General features: G+C 53.7%; 1 protein-coding gene across 10 annotated transcripts in view; it reads right to left on the reverse strand.

Annotated features, from left to right (window-relative positions):
• KCNQ1 (potassium voltage-gated channel subfamily Q member 1) overlaps positions 1–15,651 on the reverse strand; it is a 377,149-nt gene that overhangs the window by 173,575 nt on the left and 187,923 nt on the right. Inside the window, exon 12 of one of the 10 annotated variants that reach the window (XM_044943827.2) lies at positions 1,011–4,232. The exons of 8 other annotated variants lie outside the window; for them this stretch is intronic. In XM_044943827.2, the coding sequence (XP_044799762.1) occupies positions 4,082–4,232 (151 nt within the window). In that variant the 3' untranslated portion in view covers positions 1,011–4,081. Of the gene's footprint in view, positions 1–1,010; positions 4,233–13,909; positions 14,976–15,651 lie in introns of those variants that run through there. One more of the 10 variants, XM_025286911.3, reaches the window with a different exon arrangement.

Below are 15,651 nucleotides of genomic sequence, written 5' to 3' on the forward strand. Positions count from 1 at the left end.
CCAAATAGGAAAAGGAGTACGCCAAGGCTGTTATTGTCACCCTGCTTATTTAACTTAAATGCAGAGTACATCATGAGAAACGCTGGGCTGGAAGAAGCACAAGCTGGATTCAAGATTGCTGGGAGAAATATCAATAACCTCAGATATGCAGATGACACCACCCTTATGGCAGAAAGTGAAGAGGAACTAAAAAGCCTCTTGATGAAAGTGAAAGTGGAGAGTGAAAAAGTTGGCTTAAAGCTCAACATTCAGAAAACGAAGATCATGGCATATGGAATCCCATCACTTCATGGGAAATGGATGGGGAAACACTGGAAACGGTGTCAGACTTTATTTTTGGGGGCTCCAAAATCACTGCAGATGGTGACTGCAGCCATGAAATTAAAAGACGCTTACTCCTTGGAAGGAAAGTTATGACCAACCTAGATAGCATATTCAAAAGCAGAGACATTACTTTGGCAACAAAGGTCCGTCTAGTCAAGGCTATGGTTTTTCCTGTAGTCATGTATGGATGTGAGAGTTGGACTGTGAAGAAAGCTGAGCGCTAAAGAATTGATGCTTTTGAACTGTGGTGTTGGAGAAGACTCTTGAGAGTCCCTTGGACTGCAAGGAGGTCCAACCAGTTCATTCTGAAGGAGATCAGCCCTGGGTGTTCTTTGGAAGGAATGATGCTAAAGCTGAAACTCCAATACTTTGACCACCTCATGCGAAGAGTTGACTCATTGGAAAAGACTATGATGCTGGGAGGGATTGGGGGCAGGAGGAGAAGGGGATGACAGAGGATGAGATGGCTGGATGGCATCACTGACTCGATGGACGTGAGTCTGAGTGAACTCTGGGAGTTGGCGATGGACAGGGAGGCCTGGCGTGCTACAATTCATGGGGTCACAAAGAATCGGACACGACCGAGCGACTGAACTCAACTAACCTATAAAGGAAAATAATTTGAAAAAAATGTGTGTGTGTGTGTGTGTGTGTGATTGAATCACTTTCACTTTGCTGTATGCTTGAAACTAACACAACACTGTAATTAACCATGTAGCAATTAAAATTTTTTAATGTGAAAAACAAGATGGCAAAAGAAAACACAGGAGAACTTACTAAAACAATCTCAGTTTTTTCAAAATTTAAGACAAGAATCTCACATCACAAAAGACTGCCAAGGTTGACTATGTCAGAATTTAAAAATTCTGAAGCCCATAGGGAGAAAATGGACCAAAAACTTGAACAGCGTATGAAAAGAAAATGCATCTGGCTTCTGACTCACAGAAAGAAACTCAACTTTTAATAAAATATAAGAAATGCAAAACAATAAACAAAAGCAAAAAAATCCTCAAATTTAAAAGTCCTGCCAGCAGAAAAATCTAGAAGCTAAAAGATGAAGGAAAATTGGGATAAAATGTTTTTAACATGTAAGGCAGAATTCCTATAAATTAGTAAAAAGGGATATTAAAAAAATAAAGGTATGGAGAAATGGTTCACGGAGAAGAAAAAGCAAATGTTTACTGATTTAAAGAGATAAACACCTCATTTACAGTAAAAGAAATATAAGTGGAAACTCCAGTACACCATGTCTTATCAACCAAAGTAATGAAGGTGGAAGCTGTGACTACTAGTGAGTAGCAGTTGTTGGTGAAGGTGTGGGAAGACGGGCATGTTTGCACAATATCCACAGTAGTGTAAATGGGCACGAGCCTTTATTTGGTAGTATCTTATCAAAACATGTACAAATATCTTAACCTTGCTGGAAATGGGAGACAGTGGGCCTCTTGAAGTGAATGCACTTATAATGGAGACCAACATTTCATGAAAAATAGATTTGATTGGGAAGTTACCTTGAGGAGTAGTAATAATAGTCTTGAAAATCATATTGTCCTATATATACATTGTCATAATTGCAGATAACTCATTAGAAAAAATGCATTGAGAGAGGTTCTGATGGAATGTCGTAAGATGTAGCATGACACCGCAGTAGGGCACCTCTCACTTCATAATGGACTCTGGGAGCACTTTCACACAGAGGCTCAGTTTTATAGAAGGTAGGGCTTCATGGCTTCACCAAGGGGCCACTCTTAATCTTTTATTATTTCTTTTGCACCCCTTTGAAATGGTTTTCTAGGTATCAGTGTTGCTTTTCTCTTCAGTTGGTAAATGCTTTAACTCTGCCTAATTGTCTAATCTCTGAAGAGAGATTCTTCAGTTTCATTTCCCTTAACTTCATGAAATCTCATATCTTGACAAGGTTTACAGTTCTTATTCATAATTTACTTTATGTTGTCCTTATTTGATAAGAGACAGCCTAGGTGACTCAGTCAACAGAGGTAGAACAGGCATAAGATGGGTAGGGAGAAACGACAGTGTTCAGTGGGGAGGGACGTTTCAGAGGGACTAATTTCAAAATCAGGCAGTTCATTAGTGAATATTTGAATGGTTAATGGCTGTCTTTGGCTGCCCTATACATCCATCAATAGGGGACTTGTTCCATACATTATGGCACAATGGAATGCTCTGCAGCTGTTAATAAACAGGAGAAGCACTAGATGTCTTAATATAGATCCCTCTCCAGAACACACAGGCATCTTCTCTCTGAACAGTGCACACTGGGGCTGCGTGCTTACAGAGAAATGAGAGGGCTCGCTACTGAAAGCTGGAGGGTTTCCTTACAGCACGATGTCCACAGAGACAGGGCCCCTGCCCAGTGCCCTGACCAGGGCTCCGTTCTCTTCAGATGCCCTGGGGTTGCTTCCTGCCCAGACCATCAAGCAAGGAACTGTTGGCCACCTCCTGCCAGCTGCAGTCAAGGCAGTGTTGCCCTTGAAAATGCTCAGGGCCTTCATCAGGCTTTACTGAGTAGCCCATCTGTGTATTCTTTGATGGAAGGCTCACTGGTTAACACTCAACATGATGTTCTTCAGCCTCCTCACAGGCCTCCCACCCCGCCACCTACATGCCTTTTTCAGGTGGCTGGGTCCCCGTGTTCACCAGCAACAGAACCGATGCCACAAAGACTAGTGCTGCCAGGAGCACAGTCCCATTTGGGGAAAGCCCAGTCCAGTGGACTAAGAGCAGAGACCACGTTCTCTCAAGGATCCTAGAAGCTCACTCACGAGAAAGCAGTGCTCCAGCTGTCACCTGTTCTTGTGTGTACCCAAACAATGCTGCAGGATAAAGGTGCCCCTCAGGAGCACTGCCCCGTGATAAACCAAGCTTGTCTGGGCAGCTCAAAAAGAAGTCTGGCATGCCTGTATGAAGTCAGAAAGGCAGACTGCAGCTAAATAATATATGCTACCACTTGTGTGAAAAGGAGGTATATTATGAGTACGTTTGCCCAGATAACACACTGAAAAATACAATGGGGAGCTTGGACAGCAGTAACCTTTAGGGAAGGAAACTTAGGAAGTCAGGGTTGGGGTGGGGATAACCTGATTTTTTGCCATTTTCCCTTTGTATACTGCATCTGTTTTCCCTAGCATGTGTAAAGCTACGTTATTATTACTTTTTAAGAGCAACATCTTAATAGGGCAAGAAGGGCATGCTGCAGTTCCTGCAGAAGTTCTGCCAGGCTGTGACCGAGCAGCCCCCGCTGCGGGGCCGGGCTGGTGGGCTGTGGAGCGCGGTGGCGCAGTGCTGTGGGCTCTGGTTCATGTCCCTCCGAGGAGCAGGGCTGCTCCTGCACAAAGAGGTTTTTGACAGGGAGAGGCAGAGCCCGGGTGAGAGCAGGGAGCGCCCCCGCCCCCCTCTGATGGGAAGGGGTGCCCTCCACCCGTCTGCAGACCGACAGGGCTCTCCTAGGAAATGAAATGCTACATAGGTTTTGTCGTCATGGAAGTTTGCGAGGAGTGATTTTTAGAGGAGTGGACGCCGTACATGTTCTGACTGCTGTGTCTCATTAAAGGCTCAAGTTTTTATGTAACTTTTCTTCCATTTTCAGGTAATCTTTGATTTTGATTCGTGTGACAGTGACAGTGCTTAGTACATTTTCTGTTGAGTCGCCTAATATCTGAGTTAGTCTAAATATTTTCCAACCCATATTCACATTTTAAACTCTTTTTTAAACTACAGCTTAGACCTCATTTTACATTCAGGCTTTATGCTGCTGAAACACTGCTCTGGGGGGGGTGGTGCACGCTGTATTCACTTCTGAAGCCACGCTGCTTGGGAACTGGCTGGGTCCTGGGTTTTCCGGGGAAGTGACACAGTGTTGACCTGGGAGGGGGCCCTGATCTCTCCCTCTGGGGAGAAGAAAGAGAGAGACGTCCTGGCTGGTGACCCTCTTGGGACATGCGCACACCCACCCTCTCCAAGGGCTCTGCCCTGGATGTCCTGGCCCCCGCCTCGGTGTGGGGAGGCCTGGATACACCGTTGGCAGAGAAGCTGGGCGGGATGAAGCCAGCCCAGCACCCGCCACTGTAAGAGGAAACGAAGAGAGACAGCTCCAGTCAGCCCCAGGAGCGGGGCCTGGAATGGCTCTGCAGCTGGAGCGAACACAAAGGACTTTTCAGACCCTGCAGCCAAGGTGCCCAGGGAGCTTTTTTTTTTTTTTTAAACAGCTATTAGGGTGACAAGTCTTTCCAAAGGCCAGCAGTTGGCGAGCATTTCCAGGAAGCTGGTCTGGCACCAGGCTGGGATTGGAGCAACTTTAACGAGTTAACTTCAGAAGGAAGGAATCATCAGGAAAGGTTTAAGGTTCAACAAACTTTTTGAATTATTTTGCAAAAGTCCTGGCTTTCAGATTCAAAGGCATGTTTTGCTGTGACTGTTTTAAGCCAGGGCCTATTTCAAAGGCAGCACAGCCTGCACGTTTCTGATTCAGCCGCCCCAGGTGTTTGTCTTAGCTCCTCCGGATGGAGGAGCAAGTGCCATCCAGTGCCGGGAAATACTGGGGTCACCTTACACATCTCATCAAACATCGCTCCACCCACGTGCCTCTCCCTCTGCCAGCCCCCACGGCCCTGTGTGCACACGCGCGCACACACGCGCACACCTTCCCCAAGCAGGAAGCTGTTCTTTGCCAAGAGCGAATGGAATTCAGATTTCCAGAGGGTGTCCTTGGCCTCCAGCTCCACAGCCGCACGCTGAAGAAAGGTCCTAGTGTGTGTGGTGGGGGCAGAGAGAGAGGGGCCTCCATCTCTGCTCACGTCTATCTCGGCCCCAGGAAAAACCCACAACTGGCTGCACTCTCTTCAGCCACACCCGGCCTCGGTCACATTCCTTCCCTTCCTGAGCCCACACTGGGTGGCCCCGGCAAACCAGCTCCCACACCTTCCTCCCCACCAGCGGGGAGACCTAGGCCAGGCCCTTGTGGGGAAACCAGCAATTGCAAATGAGGCGCCCGCGCACCCCAGGTCTGAAGCCACCAGAAATCACGGAGGGGTCCTCAGAGCTGCACATCCTGCTGGGGCCCACTGTCACCTACGGGGTGGGGGTGGTGGTGGGGGGACCGCACGCCCTGCCCTTTCCCGGCACACCATGGGGCGGAGCTCACGCCAAAGGCCCTCTTCCCTCCAGCTTGTGCTCTGCTTGCTGTGAGCTGACACTGCCCCCCCGCCAGCCCAGGGTCCCTGCACACACACAGCAGAAAGGAGCCGCTCTCTGCAGCCTGAGCCTCTCCAACCCCAAGGTCGGCCTCTTCAGGAGTTAAACATTGACAGGCAGAGCCCAACAGCAACCCCAGTAAATGAGACAAGTCCGTGATCAGCCTCACATGGTGGGCTGGGTGGTTACACTCAGCTTCCCGAGTCACTGGGACTTGCACCTGTGTGGCCAGGTGGCATCAAACGGAGAGAGTGATATTTCCACAGGTCATCAGAGTCAATGAGGACTGTGATGAGCAGCAGCATTTATGGCATTTTAGGGGCCCAGTGCAGAGGGAGGCCTGGTGCCCCCGCAGAGTGTCCATTGCTAAATAAAGATCAAGCTCCACTCTCCTCAGACCGTGCCCTTCGTGTGCTCACAGGACTGTTTTCATAAGGGGTGGCCTGCGTTGCTACCTGGGGAGAAGGCCACAGTTTTTCCCCCTGCACCTGGAGTCTCAAGTTGGGCTTCTGACCTTTCTCACAGCTGTCTGACCCTCCTGCCTGGTTTGGGAAAGGCACCATCCTTGTCTTGGCCTTACCCATGTGGGTCTCCTGGATAAGTATGAGGTCCTGAGGTGGCCCAGAGACTAACTTGGCTGTACTTTCTGACCCCGAGTTTCAGTGTTTCTCTTGTGCTGACTCGGCTCCACCAACCTCTCCTTCTAGGCCTGGCCTGCAGCAGAGTTAACTGGGGGACGCTTTCCTGTCCCTGGGTGTGGGGGAAGCAGAGAGCTAATGGGCAGGGCATGGCCAGGCTGAAGGCCTTGAGTGACTGGGGCACAGGGCTCAGGAGAGTACCCCAACCAACCCCCTGGGACTGAGGTCACTTGGCCCAGGTGATGAAGGAAGTTGGCCGGGACCGGTGTGGGATGGAGGCAGGGCCCACTCGAGGAGACAGGCTGCTTTGGGACTGCAAAAGAGCATAGGGTTCAGAGTTCCGAGCTGAGCGCCTACCTGGCTCTGCCAGCAGCTGAGCAAGGTCCTCTGTCTTTGGTCTTGGGGCTCCCGTTTCCCACACTTTCCATCTCCTGACATCTGCAGGCATCTTTTCCCACCTTAGACCCAGACCGTGTGGTCTGACCAAGTCCATTTCCCAGTGCATGAGACAGGCCAGTGATGGAGGGGGGCCTGTTAGCACCAAGCCTTCAGGCACTGCCACAGAGCAAGGGGTCACTGGGAGAGCATCTCAGGTGAGGCCCTTGGAGTCCCTGTGGACAGTCCTGCCCCTGCTGCTTGCACACACACTGCCCCAAGTTCATTGAGGCTGGGAGCCGGTCTTTCTGAGCATTGCTCCACCTGAGGCAGCCCCAGCTTATGACCCTGGCCTTGCAGCCAGGCCCCTACGAGCTTCCACCTGGAGCCCACACACCCAGCTGGGGGTTTCATGTGGCAGTTCAAAGAGAAGAGCAGGAAAAAAAAGCATTCAGGTGTTTCAAATGGGAAGAGATTCAATTTAACTTCACAAATCTGGACATGAACCTAAAGAAAACATTGAAAAACAAGCCCACCTATGAAAGGCCCAAGAGAAGAGATTAAGTAGGGAAAGAAAGGTCCTCTTGGGCCTGAGGACAGCTGCCCCATCCCAACCCAGGAGTGGAGACACTGGGCCCCCATGCAGACCGAGCTGGGCCAGAGGACACACCCAGGGTGTGCTCAAGGGATGTAGCCAGAGGTCCCAGTGTGCCCTTGCCCTGAACTTTATACACAGATACAGAGGTCAGCTGGGTAAAGCCAAGGACCAGCAGCTGGCCGCCCAGAGCTGCCCGCCACCTCTTCAGGGGCTGGCTCTCTGAGGGCATCAGTCTTGCCCATAACCACAGGTGAGGCTATGGGGAGGAACGCCGAAAGTACTGTGTGTGTAGCCAGTGCCCTGAACAACCTTACATACCCCCTCCAGTCTGCAGATGTCTTCTCCTGCTTTGTGAGGCCACTCTGCTGTGTGCCCCAGTTTCCCAGGGGGCACAGCTATGGCATGAGTGGTATTCTGAGTGCAGTGTAGTCTGATCTTGTGTGATGGCCCAGTTCCAAGGTCTTGGAAGACAAATCAGGTAGAGTCAACATTACCTTTGAAAATTCTTTGAACTGCCCCCCACCCCAAATTCCCTTCTCAGAGCTTGATGTAAACCCCTACTAAGCTGTTCTTGTGCTGACTGTAGTGGAAGACCTTGCCTGTGAATGCCGAGGGTATCCCTGCTCTGCACCACGATCCTTCCCTAGCTGTTTTCACTGTGAGCCTCCGGGGCCACTGCCCTCGTGAAGAGAGCACTTCCTGGGAAGATCACAGCCATCGTGGGGTCACGGCTGGATCTGTGGGGAGGGCGGGATGCCGTGGCCGCCAGACTCAGGTTGGCCCTGGACTCCTGTCTCCCTCTGCCTCCATCTTTTCTTCCTCTTCCCTCCACCTGGCACTCCCAGAGGCAGGCCCGACCTCTACCTGCTAGCCAGTCATTGCCGAGGACACCTGCATTGTCCCAAGAGGGCCTGTAAATCTTAAAGAATGAATGCTAGATGGAGGGGCGCTGGAGCAGCCTGAGAAGCCCTGGCACTCTGGAAGGCCAGGTCAGCGCTGCCCCAGAGTGGTCTGCAGGCCTGGGTGCCCCTCACCCTCCCAGGGTGGTGCCAGGTTCAAGGTGGCAAGATCCATCTTTCCATGAGTCAGGGGACTGACTCACCAGACCTCCTCTGAGGGCCCCACCGAAGACTCGAGCTTTGGTCTCAGCTAGCTGCAGTGTCCCCTCCCACCCCTGACACGAGACATGGATGACAGGGGCTCACCCTCTGCTAAGCACCTGAAAGCCACGTGGGCTGTGAACACCACCCCCACACTGGGGCCATGCTGCCTTTGAGCCGCTCAGAACCTGAGCGCTACCGTGGCGTCTCCCTTCCCTGCCAAGTGCGGTCCTGGGCGAAGGCAGGCCTTGTGCCTGCCCTGGTCCTTGATCTGCTTGAAGATGGATGTCATCCTCAGCAGGTGAGCCCAGCTGTGATGAGAACAGAGGGCAGAGGCACGCTGGGCACTTGTGGCTGCTCTGGGGTGTGGTCCTCTGCATCCCCTCCAAGAGTGGAGTGAGAAGAGCAGGTGTCGGGTTTCTCCCTCCACCGACAGCACAGCTCATGAGCCCCGTGCCCTGGGGTGAGAGACAGTGGATTCTGGCTTTCTAGTTACATCTGATGCTGGGAGAGATTTAAGGCAGGAGGAGAAGGGGACGACAGAGGACGAGATGGTGGGATGGGATCACCGACTTGATGGACATGAGTTTGACCAAACTCCGGGAGATGATGAAAGACAGGGAAGCCTGGTGTGCTGTGGTCCATGGGGTTGCAAAGAGCTGGACACGGCTGGGCGACGGGATGGCAGCAGCAAGGCGTGCCTCATGAAACCAGGGCGGCGTGTGGCGGTGGCACACCGCCCGCTCTGTGCCCGCGGGGGTGGGGCCCGGCCGCTGCAGAGGCTCTCAGGCCACGTGAGGCGTCCCCGCGGGGCCTCTCAGCACAAGGCGGCATTTCACACGGCCTGACATCTATCACACGCTTTCCCGAAGCAGGCACACAGCTAGATGCCGGACCCCATCTCTTTGAAGGCTAACACCAGCACCATGACATGCGTCCCTCACGTCTACAAGAGGACACTGAGGCTCAGAGAAGTGAGCTGACTGCCCTAGCATCCCACACGCAGGAGGAAATGGCCCAGGGTGGTCAGAGTTCCCTGGCGGGCAACGTTCCCAGGCTTGGTAAACCCATAACAAACACCAGCTAACAAGGAATAACTCTCCAACAAAGGCATGCTTGGCCACTGCCCTGAAAACTACAGGACATGGTAGAAGAAATGAAAGAGTTCCTTAACAAATGAGGGACACATCAAGAGCACAGTTGTGAAGACTCAGGGTAGTAAAGCTGTTTGTCCTCCCTATCTAGATAGGGAGCCAGCCTACCTATTAGAAGTTTCCTGTGGAGACTGGCACGTGGATGGATAGAGGTGCCACACAGAGACAGCCACGCAGGGCAGGAGAACTGGCTGGAGCTTGCATGACCAGCTATCCAGAGCTGGGATCAAACTGTACTGACAATGAAACAGCCCTGGCAAGAAAAACTATAAAAATCTGACCGATGAAGTGCATAGGATCCACAAACAGCCATGTGTAGACCGGGAGCTGCTTTATAATGGTGCTTATCTGGTAGGGCAGTGGAGAAGGGCGGTCTTTTCAATAAAGGGTGCTGAGTCAAACTGGATATCCAAATGGGGGAAAACTGCCTTGACCTCAGCCCCACATTGGATGGAAAAATTGATTCCAGGCAGATTGCAAATCTACATGTGAAAGGTGAACTAATAAAATTTTAGGAAAAAAACAATTATCTTTATGACCTTGGAGTAGTCAAAGTTTCTTAAGGAGGATACAAATAGCAGTCACCAGAAAGGAAATGTTTGATTAACTGGATGACGTTAAAATTAAGACCTTGTGTTCATCAAAAGACACCCTCAAGAGAGGAAAAGGGCAACCCGCAGAGGGAGCGGTGTTGCTTCTTTGGAATGAACATACATGTATCAGACCAGCGACTCATGTCCAGGATGAAGAACGCCTACAAATCAGAAGAAGAGGCAACCCAAAAGGAAATGGGCCGCCAACATGGGCATTTTACAAAGGACAGTAATCAACTAAATAATAGCAACGTGAAAAGGGCTCAGCTGCGTTAGCCACTGACTTTGTCGTTGTTAGTCACTAAGTTCTGCCCTGCTGTTTGTGACCCTGTGGACTGACCATAGCCCTCCAGGCTCCTCTGTCCATGGGATTCTCCAGGCAAGAATACTGGAGTGGGTTGCCATTTCCTCCCCCACCAGATCTTCCCGACCCAGGGACTGAACGTGCATTGACAGGCAGACTGTTTACTCCTGAGTCACCAGGGAAGCCCATAGCTATTACTGCAAGTTAAAAATCACAGTTTGATGCCATTAGACACCCGCCATTGTGTGAGAAGTGCTAGGATATGGAGCAGCCAGAATGCCCTGCCACCACTGGTGGCAGTGGACACGTATGCCCACTTTGGGCAGCTCTGAGGCCGTGTGTACTCAAAGTCAACAAGCTCATCCGATGACCTGGCAACATACTCACCAGAAGGCAGCCCACGCGTTCCCCAAAGAGCCTAGACAGAATATTCTCAGCAATGATGATAACAACGCTGTACTGGAAATGGTCCAAGTGGCCGTCAGAGGAGAAGGGATAAAGGAGGGGTAGGCCCTTCACACAGCGGGGTGCCAGCCAGCCAGGGGAGAGGGAGGCCCCACTCTCTTCAGCCAGACTGTGCAGCTCACAGGGAGTCAGACATATGTGTGTGCACTGTAGGAGTCTATTGCTGGAAAGTTCAAGAACAGGCAGAGCTGGTCCTGTTGCTGGGAGCCGGGACTTGCTTACTCTTGGGTGTTGGTGACAGGAAGGGGGAACCTAGGGGCTTCTGTGAGGTTCTGTTGCCTCACTTGGGGGCTGGTGTCACAAGTCCCAGGGGGTGAGAATGCACGGGACAGTACCCCGAGATCTGTGTGCTTCATACTTCAACTAAAAAGTTGAAAACAATGTCCTCTATATAAGGACACGCCTTTTAACTTGAGAGATGGACAGTGCAGGCCTGCAGAGGGGCTGGGTCTGCCCTAAACTCCTTCCACCCCTGGCTCAAGGGATCCCCACCTCAGGCTTCCTGATCAGGCTGCCCTGAGACTCAGTCTCCCCTTCCAGGTTCAAGCAAAGCATAGGAGGAACTGTGGGGGACTCCCTGACAGTCAAAAATGTCTCTCCATCAACACCAGTTCCATTTGTGAAGTCCTCTCCTCCCGCCGCCTCTAGGGTGTGGGCCTTCTCTTCCTTAACATCCTCCTCAACACTGCCCATGGTCCATGCCGCCCTTGCTGCGGACCTGTGTCGCAGAGATAGCCGAGCGGGCCCTGAACGTGCCGAGGCCTGGGGTTATCGATGGCGCCTAAGGCAGTAAGAAGTCCCCTTGCTTGCCTCTGGGCCTTCCTCCCAGACCATGGGCCCACTCCCCAGGGTAGCCAGCCCCAGCCGATGGGCTGCATTCTCCTCTCATGCTCACAAAGGAAGTGAGGCTCCCAGAGGTTGGGGGGCTTAGGGGCCGGCCCACAGCTGGGCCAGGACTGGCTGGGCGCCAGATGAAGGGCATCCGATCTCCAGTCCCTCGTTGTTCCCACTGAGCCACTCCGCCTCGCTTGTAATTTAATTAGGAGAACATTTAATCCCCCCGTGCATTTCGGAGACAGCTTTGCGCCTGGCCGGGGCTGTGAGGCTCTGACGGGGAGCCTGTGACTCATGCAGCTTTGCACAGCCCTCCCGGGCGGGCTCCCACGGGGCTTCCTTGGCACCTCGTGCAGACAGAGGTGGTCTGGAGCTCCAACAAGAGGACACTGGTCTGGAAAGACAAACTAGCCTCATCTGTTCCTGGCAAGCCCCCTCCTTTATCCCCCTGGCCGCTGGCCCCAGCAAGGCCTCGCAGTCCTTTCCCACCACGGTTTGCAGGGTGAGAAACAGAGCAAGGGGCTTGGGCGTTCACAGGCGCCGTGCCTGGCGCCCCCGGGGTCCATGGGTGTGGGCTGCAGTGGGCCCTGGGTGTCTCTGAAATGTCCCAGGCAAACCTGGTACCGCCAAGAGAGCTAGTACCCTGGTCCAGGGAACGGAGTGCGGGACCAAGCCTTGTGACATTTGCCCTTGTTTCCAGAAGGCATGGGGCTGGCCCTGGCCTCGCTGACAAACGCAGATTTCAGGAGACGTTAGCAGTGATGTGGATGAAAGCCAGGCCACAGCGGCCTCGCTGGAAAAGAGAAACTTGAACGTTTTGGCGTGAGATTCTGCAGGGTCCAGGAGAAAGTTGAAGACATGGAAATTCTAATTAACGCACGCAGGGCTGGTTTTGCTCAAGGATCTCAAGGCTGTCATGCCGCAGGAGGCCTGCGAGTCCATGCTCGCCGGGCGTGTGCGCGTGTGTCTGCACTCACGGTCACCTGGCGGGTGTTCTGTGGGGCCCCAGCCTTGGCCCCGCCTTCCCTCTGCCTTTCTTCCCTAGAAGGTTCTTGGTCTTCCCCATGCCTGTCTTGGTGTACAGGGTGCTAACCAGACTCTCCCCCTGCAGAGCAGGACAGAGGGGTGGCTGGTTAAAGAGAGCTGGGTCCTGCTTATCCGGGAGGCCATGACAGAAGAGACGAGGGGCCCTTCTGGAAGACCAGAGACTGGTGTGCGCACAGAGGGTCTGGCTCTGGAACCACCTGCCGTGGGTATCCACGTGCAACCACCGGGGTGGGTGTGAATGCCAGGCCAGTCCTGGCTGACTCGGCAGCTGTGGGGAGGACTTCGCAACACACAGCCTTGGAGCCCAGAGCCACAGATGCCGACCCAAGGCCGGTCCTGACCCAGCTACCCTGGCCCTGCATCTAGCAGCACTGAGGCGCCCACAGCCCCTGCTTCATCTCTTCCTTGGGAGGTGCTGGCTGGGCCCTGGCTGGGGGACCCTGTCTGCTTTGGGGCGGGAGCCATAGTCCTGGAGCTCTAACAGCCTGGGGCTTGAGGGGTGCCAGACAAGGAGAGGCCTGGGGGAGCCACACATGAGGGTCCTGGTAGACAGGTACCCCGAAAGAGACCCAGGTCCCGAACAAGGGTTCAGGGAGCCGATACAGAGGGCCTCAGGGGCTGGAGGAGGATGTGGCAGCCTGGCCTGGGGGCGTCCTGGGCCTCCTTGAAGGGAGGAGGGCTGTGAGGACGCTGGAGAAATGAGTGGGAATCTGATGGCTGCTGATGAGTGACAGGGATGTTCCAGGTGGGACAACATGTGCAAGGCACAGGGATGGACATGGGGTGGCCCTCCCCGCAGTGGGCAAGAGCCCCTAGCAGGGTTTCCCTATCCCCTGCCCCATGCCCTAGATGCCTTGTCTCCTGCCTCACACTTCCTCCATGGCAGCCTCGTGGCAAGGCTCAGGGTGGGGGCCCAAGGGCAGACGAGCTCCCTTGCATCTGCCTGAGAGGTGTGGGTGAGTCTGTGGCCTGGCTCTCCAGAGCTGTGAGTGGGCCCGGGGGCCTGCCCGTGGAGCTTACGTGGCCAGAGCCACTCTCTCTCCCTAGCCCGCTGGACCCTGACCCCAGCTCGCTGACGACTCCTAAGGTTGCACCAGGCTGGCTCACTGACCCCCAGTCCCCTGACCCCTTGCTCCACCAATGGCCAACAGGCCCCGGAAAGAGGAGCTTCGCCCAGCCCCAGGGACCATCCCGTAATCAAGGCTGCAGTGACCTCACCTCCCTGGGGCCCCGCGGGCGGGGAGAGCTTGAGATGGAAACAAAATGTGTCTTTATTTATGCTTTTAATTTGAATTCTGGAACTGTCCCAACATGGTAATACATTTAACATTCAGTCAAATGCTGAAGAAAAATGGATCTGTTTTTCAGTAACTGCCTCCCACCCACTCTGGCCCCTGTGAGACCCCTGTGCACATCCCCAGTCCTTTGCACACAGTCCAGGGTGTGCATCTCTCTCCCCTGCATGGAGTCCATGGGTCTGAGCTGCCTGCAGGAGCTGAGACGGGTCCCCAAGCCGCTGGAGCTGAGTTTAATTAGGGGCATCAATCAGCAGGCAGGCTATGCGGGATGCAGAGGAATGCGGCCCGGCGTGGACACTGAGGCCTGGCCATCTTCCCCCCACTGCCCTGCAGGCTGCTGCAGCCCAGAGTAAGCGTGGTGCCCATCACTGCTGCCCCCTTCCCCTGCCATGGTGGGGGTGGCGCCTTGGCCCAGCCCTTAGCCCTAGGATCCCAGCCCAGCCCTAGGGGTACCTAGGATCTGAAGTCCCACTGCCACCTCCTGCACTGTGCCTGTACCCCACCTTCCCTGGGCTCCTGCAGGCAGGACCCTGACCTTTGTGGACAGGGACATGCAGAGCCCTTGCTGTCTCAACCTTGACCAGATCACAGGGCCTGGAGGAGGCCTTTCTGCTGCACTCTGTCTTTTCAGCCCAGCCTTCACTGCAGACCCCTCAGTCCAGCACCTGCCTTCCCCTGGCTCCTCTGCAGGGTCTGTACTAGGAAAAGCCTTCACAGGTTCCAGGGTGAGGACCCTCCTGGGGAAGGATGTCCTAGGTCCAGCTAGCACTGGAGGGAGCCCCTTCTCCTATAACCAACGGACTGCACCCAGGGAGTGATGACCCTAGGACCACCGCAGGCTGTCTGGTTGATTATGCCCCAGGCCCACGGCAGGCAGAGAGCTTGGGGCTGTCAGGTCAGACGGCCTCTGTCCTGGAGGAAAGAAGACAAGGAATGGCCAGGTTCCTCTGACTGTGCAGCTCAACCAGCTTGAGTTGCTTCCTGGGGCTCCCTGGGCAGGTGAACCACCTCTCGCCTCCCTGGAAACCTTGTCCCTGCAGATACCAACACACATGGACCTCTCTTCAAAAGGGGCGACCAGGCAAGGCAGCTGTGAGCTCAGATTTATGCCACCTCAGCTCCCAGTCTTTCACCACCCTCACCCTGGGCCTCCCTGCAGCGGCCTCATAGGGCCCTGGGAGCTGGTGAAGATTGCCCAGCTGGACGGATGATGGGTGACCACCCCGTCCACCCGGGGTGCGACGCCTTGTATGTGCCTTGTGGGGCTGGGCCACAGGTAGGAGGGGAGGGAAAGCAAGCTCTGATAGGAAGAGAGCGCCAGGAGGACAAGGAGGGGTCGCTGAGCAGTACAGCGAGGGTCCTGGGTCCCAGCAGGCTCTTGACTGTCCCTGCTCTAAGCAGGCCCTGCCACCTCTACTACAAACACCAGCCACAAAACCCTGACTTTCACAAAACACTTTGGGGTCTCCTGTGCCCCAGAGCAACAGTTAGAACTGGACATGGAACAACAGACTGGTTCCAAATAGGAAAAGGAGTACGTCAAGGCTGTATATTGTTACCCTGCTTATTTAACTTATATGCAGAGTACATCATGAGAAACGCTGGGCTGGAAGAAGCACAAGCTGGAATCAAGATTGCTGGGAGAAATATCAATAAGCCTGTTGATGAAAGTGAAAGAGGAGAGTGAAAAAGTTGGCTTAAAACTCAACA

The sequence above is a fragment of the Bubalus bubalis genome, chromosome 5 (genome assembly GCF_019923935.1).
Source record: "Bubalus bubalis isolate 160015118507 breed Murrah chromosome 5, NDDB_SH_1, whole genome shotgun sequence".
NCBI classification, from domain to species: Eukaryota; Metazoa; Chordata; class Mammalia; order Artiodactyla; family Bovidae; genus Bubalus; species Bubalus bubalis.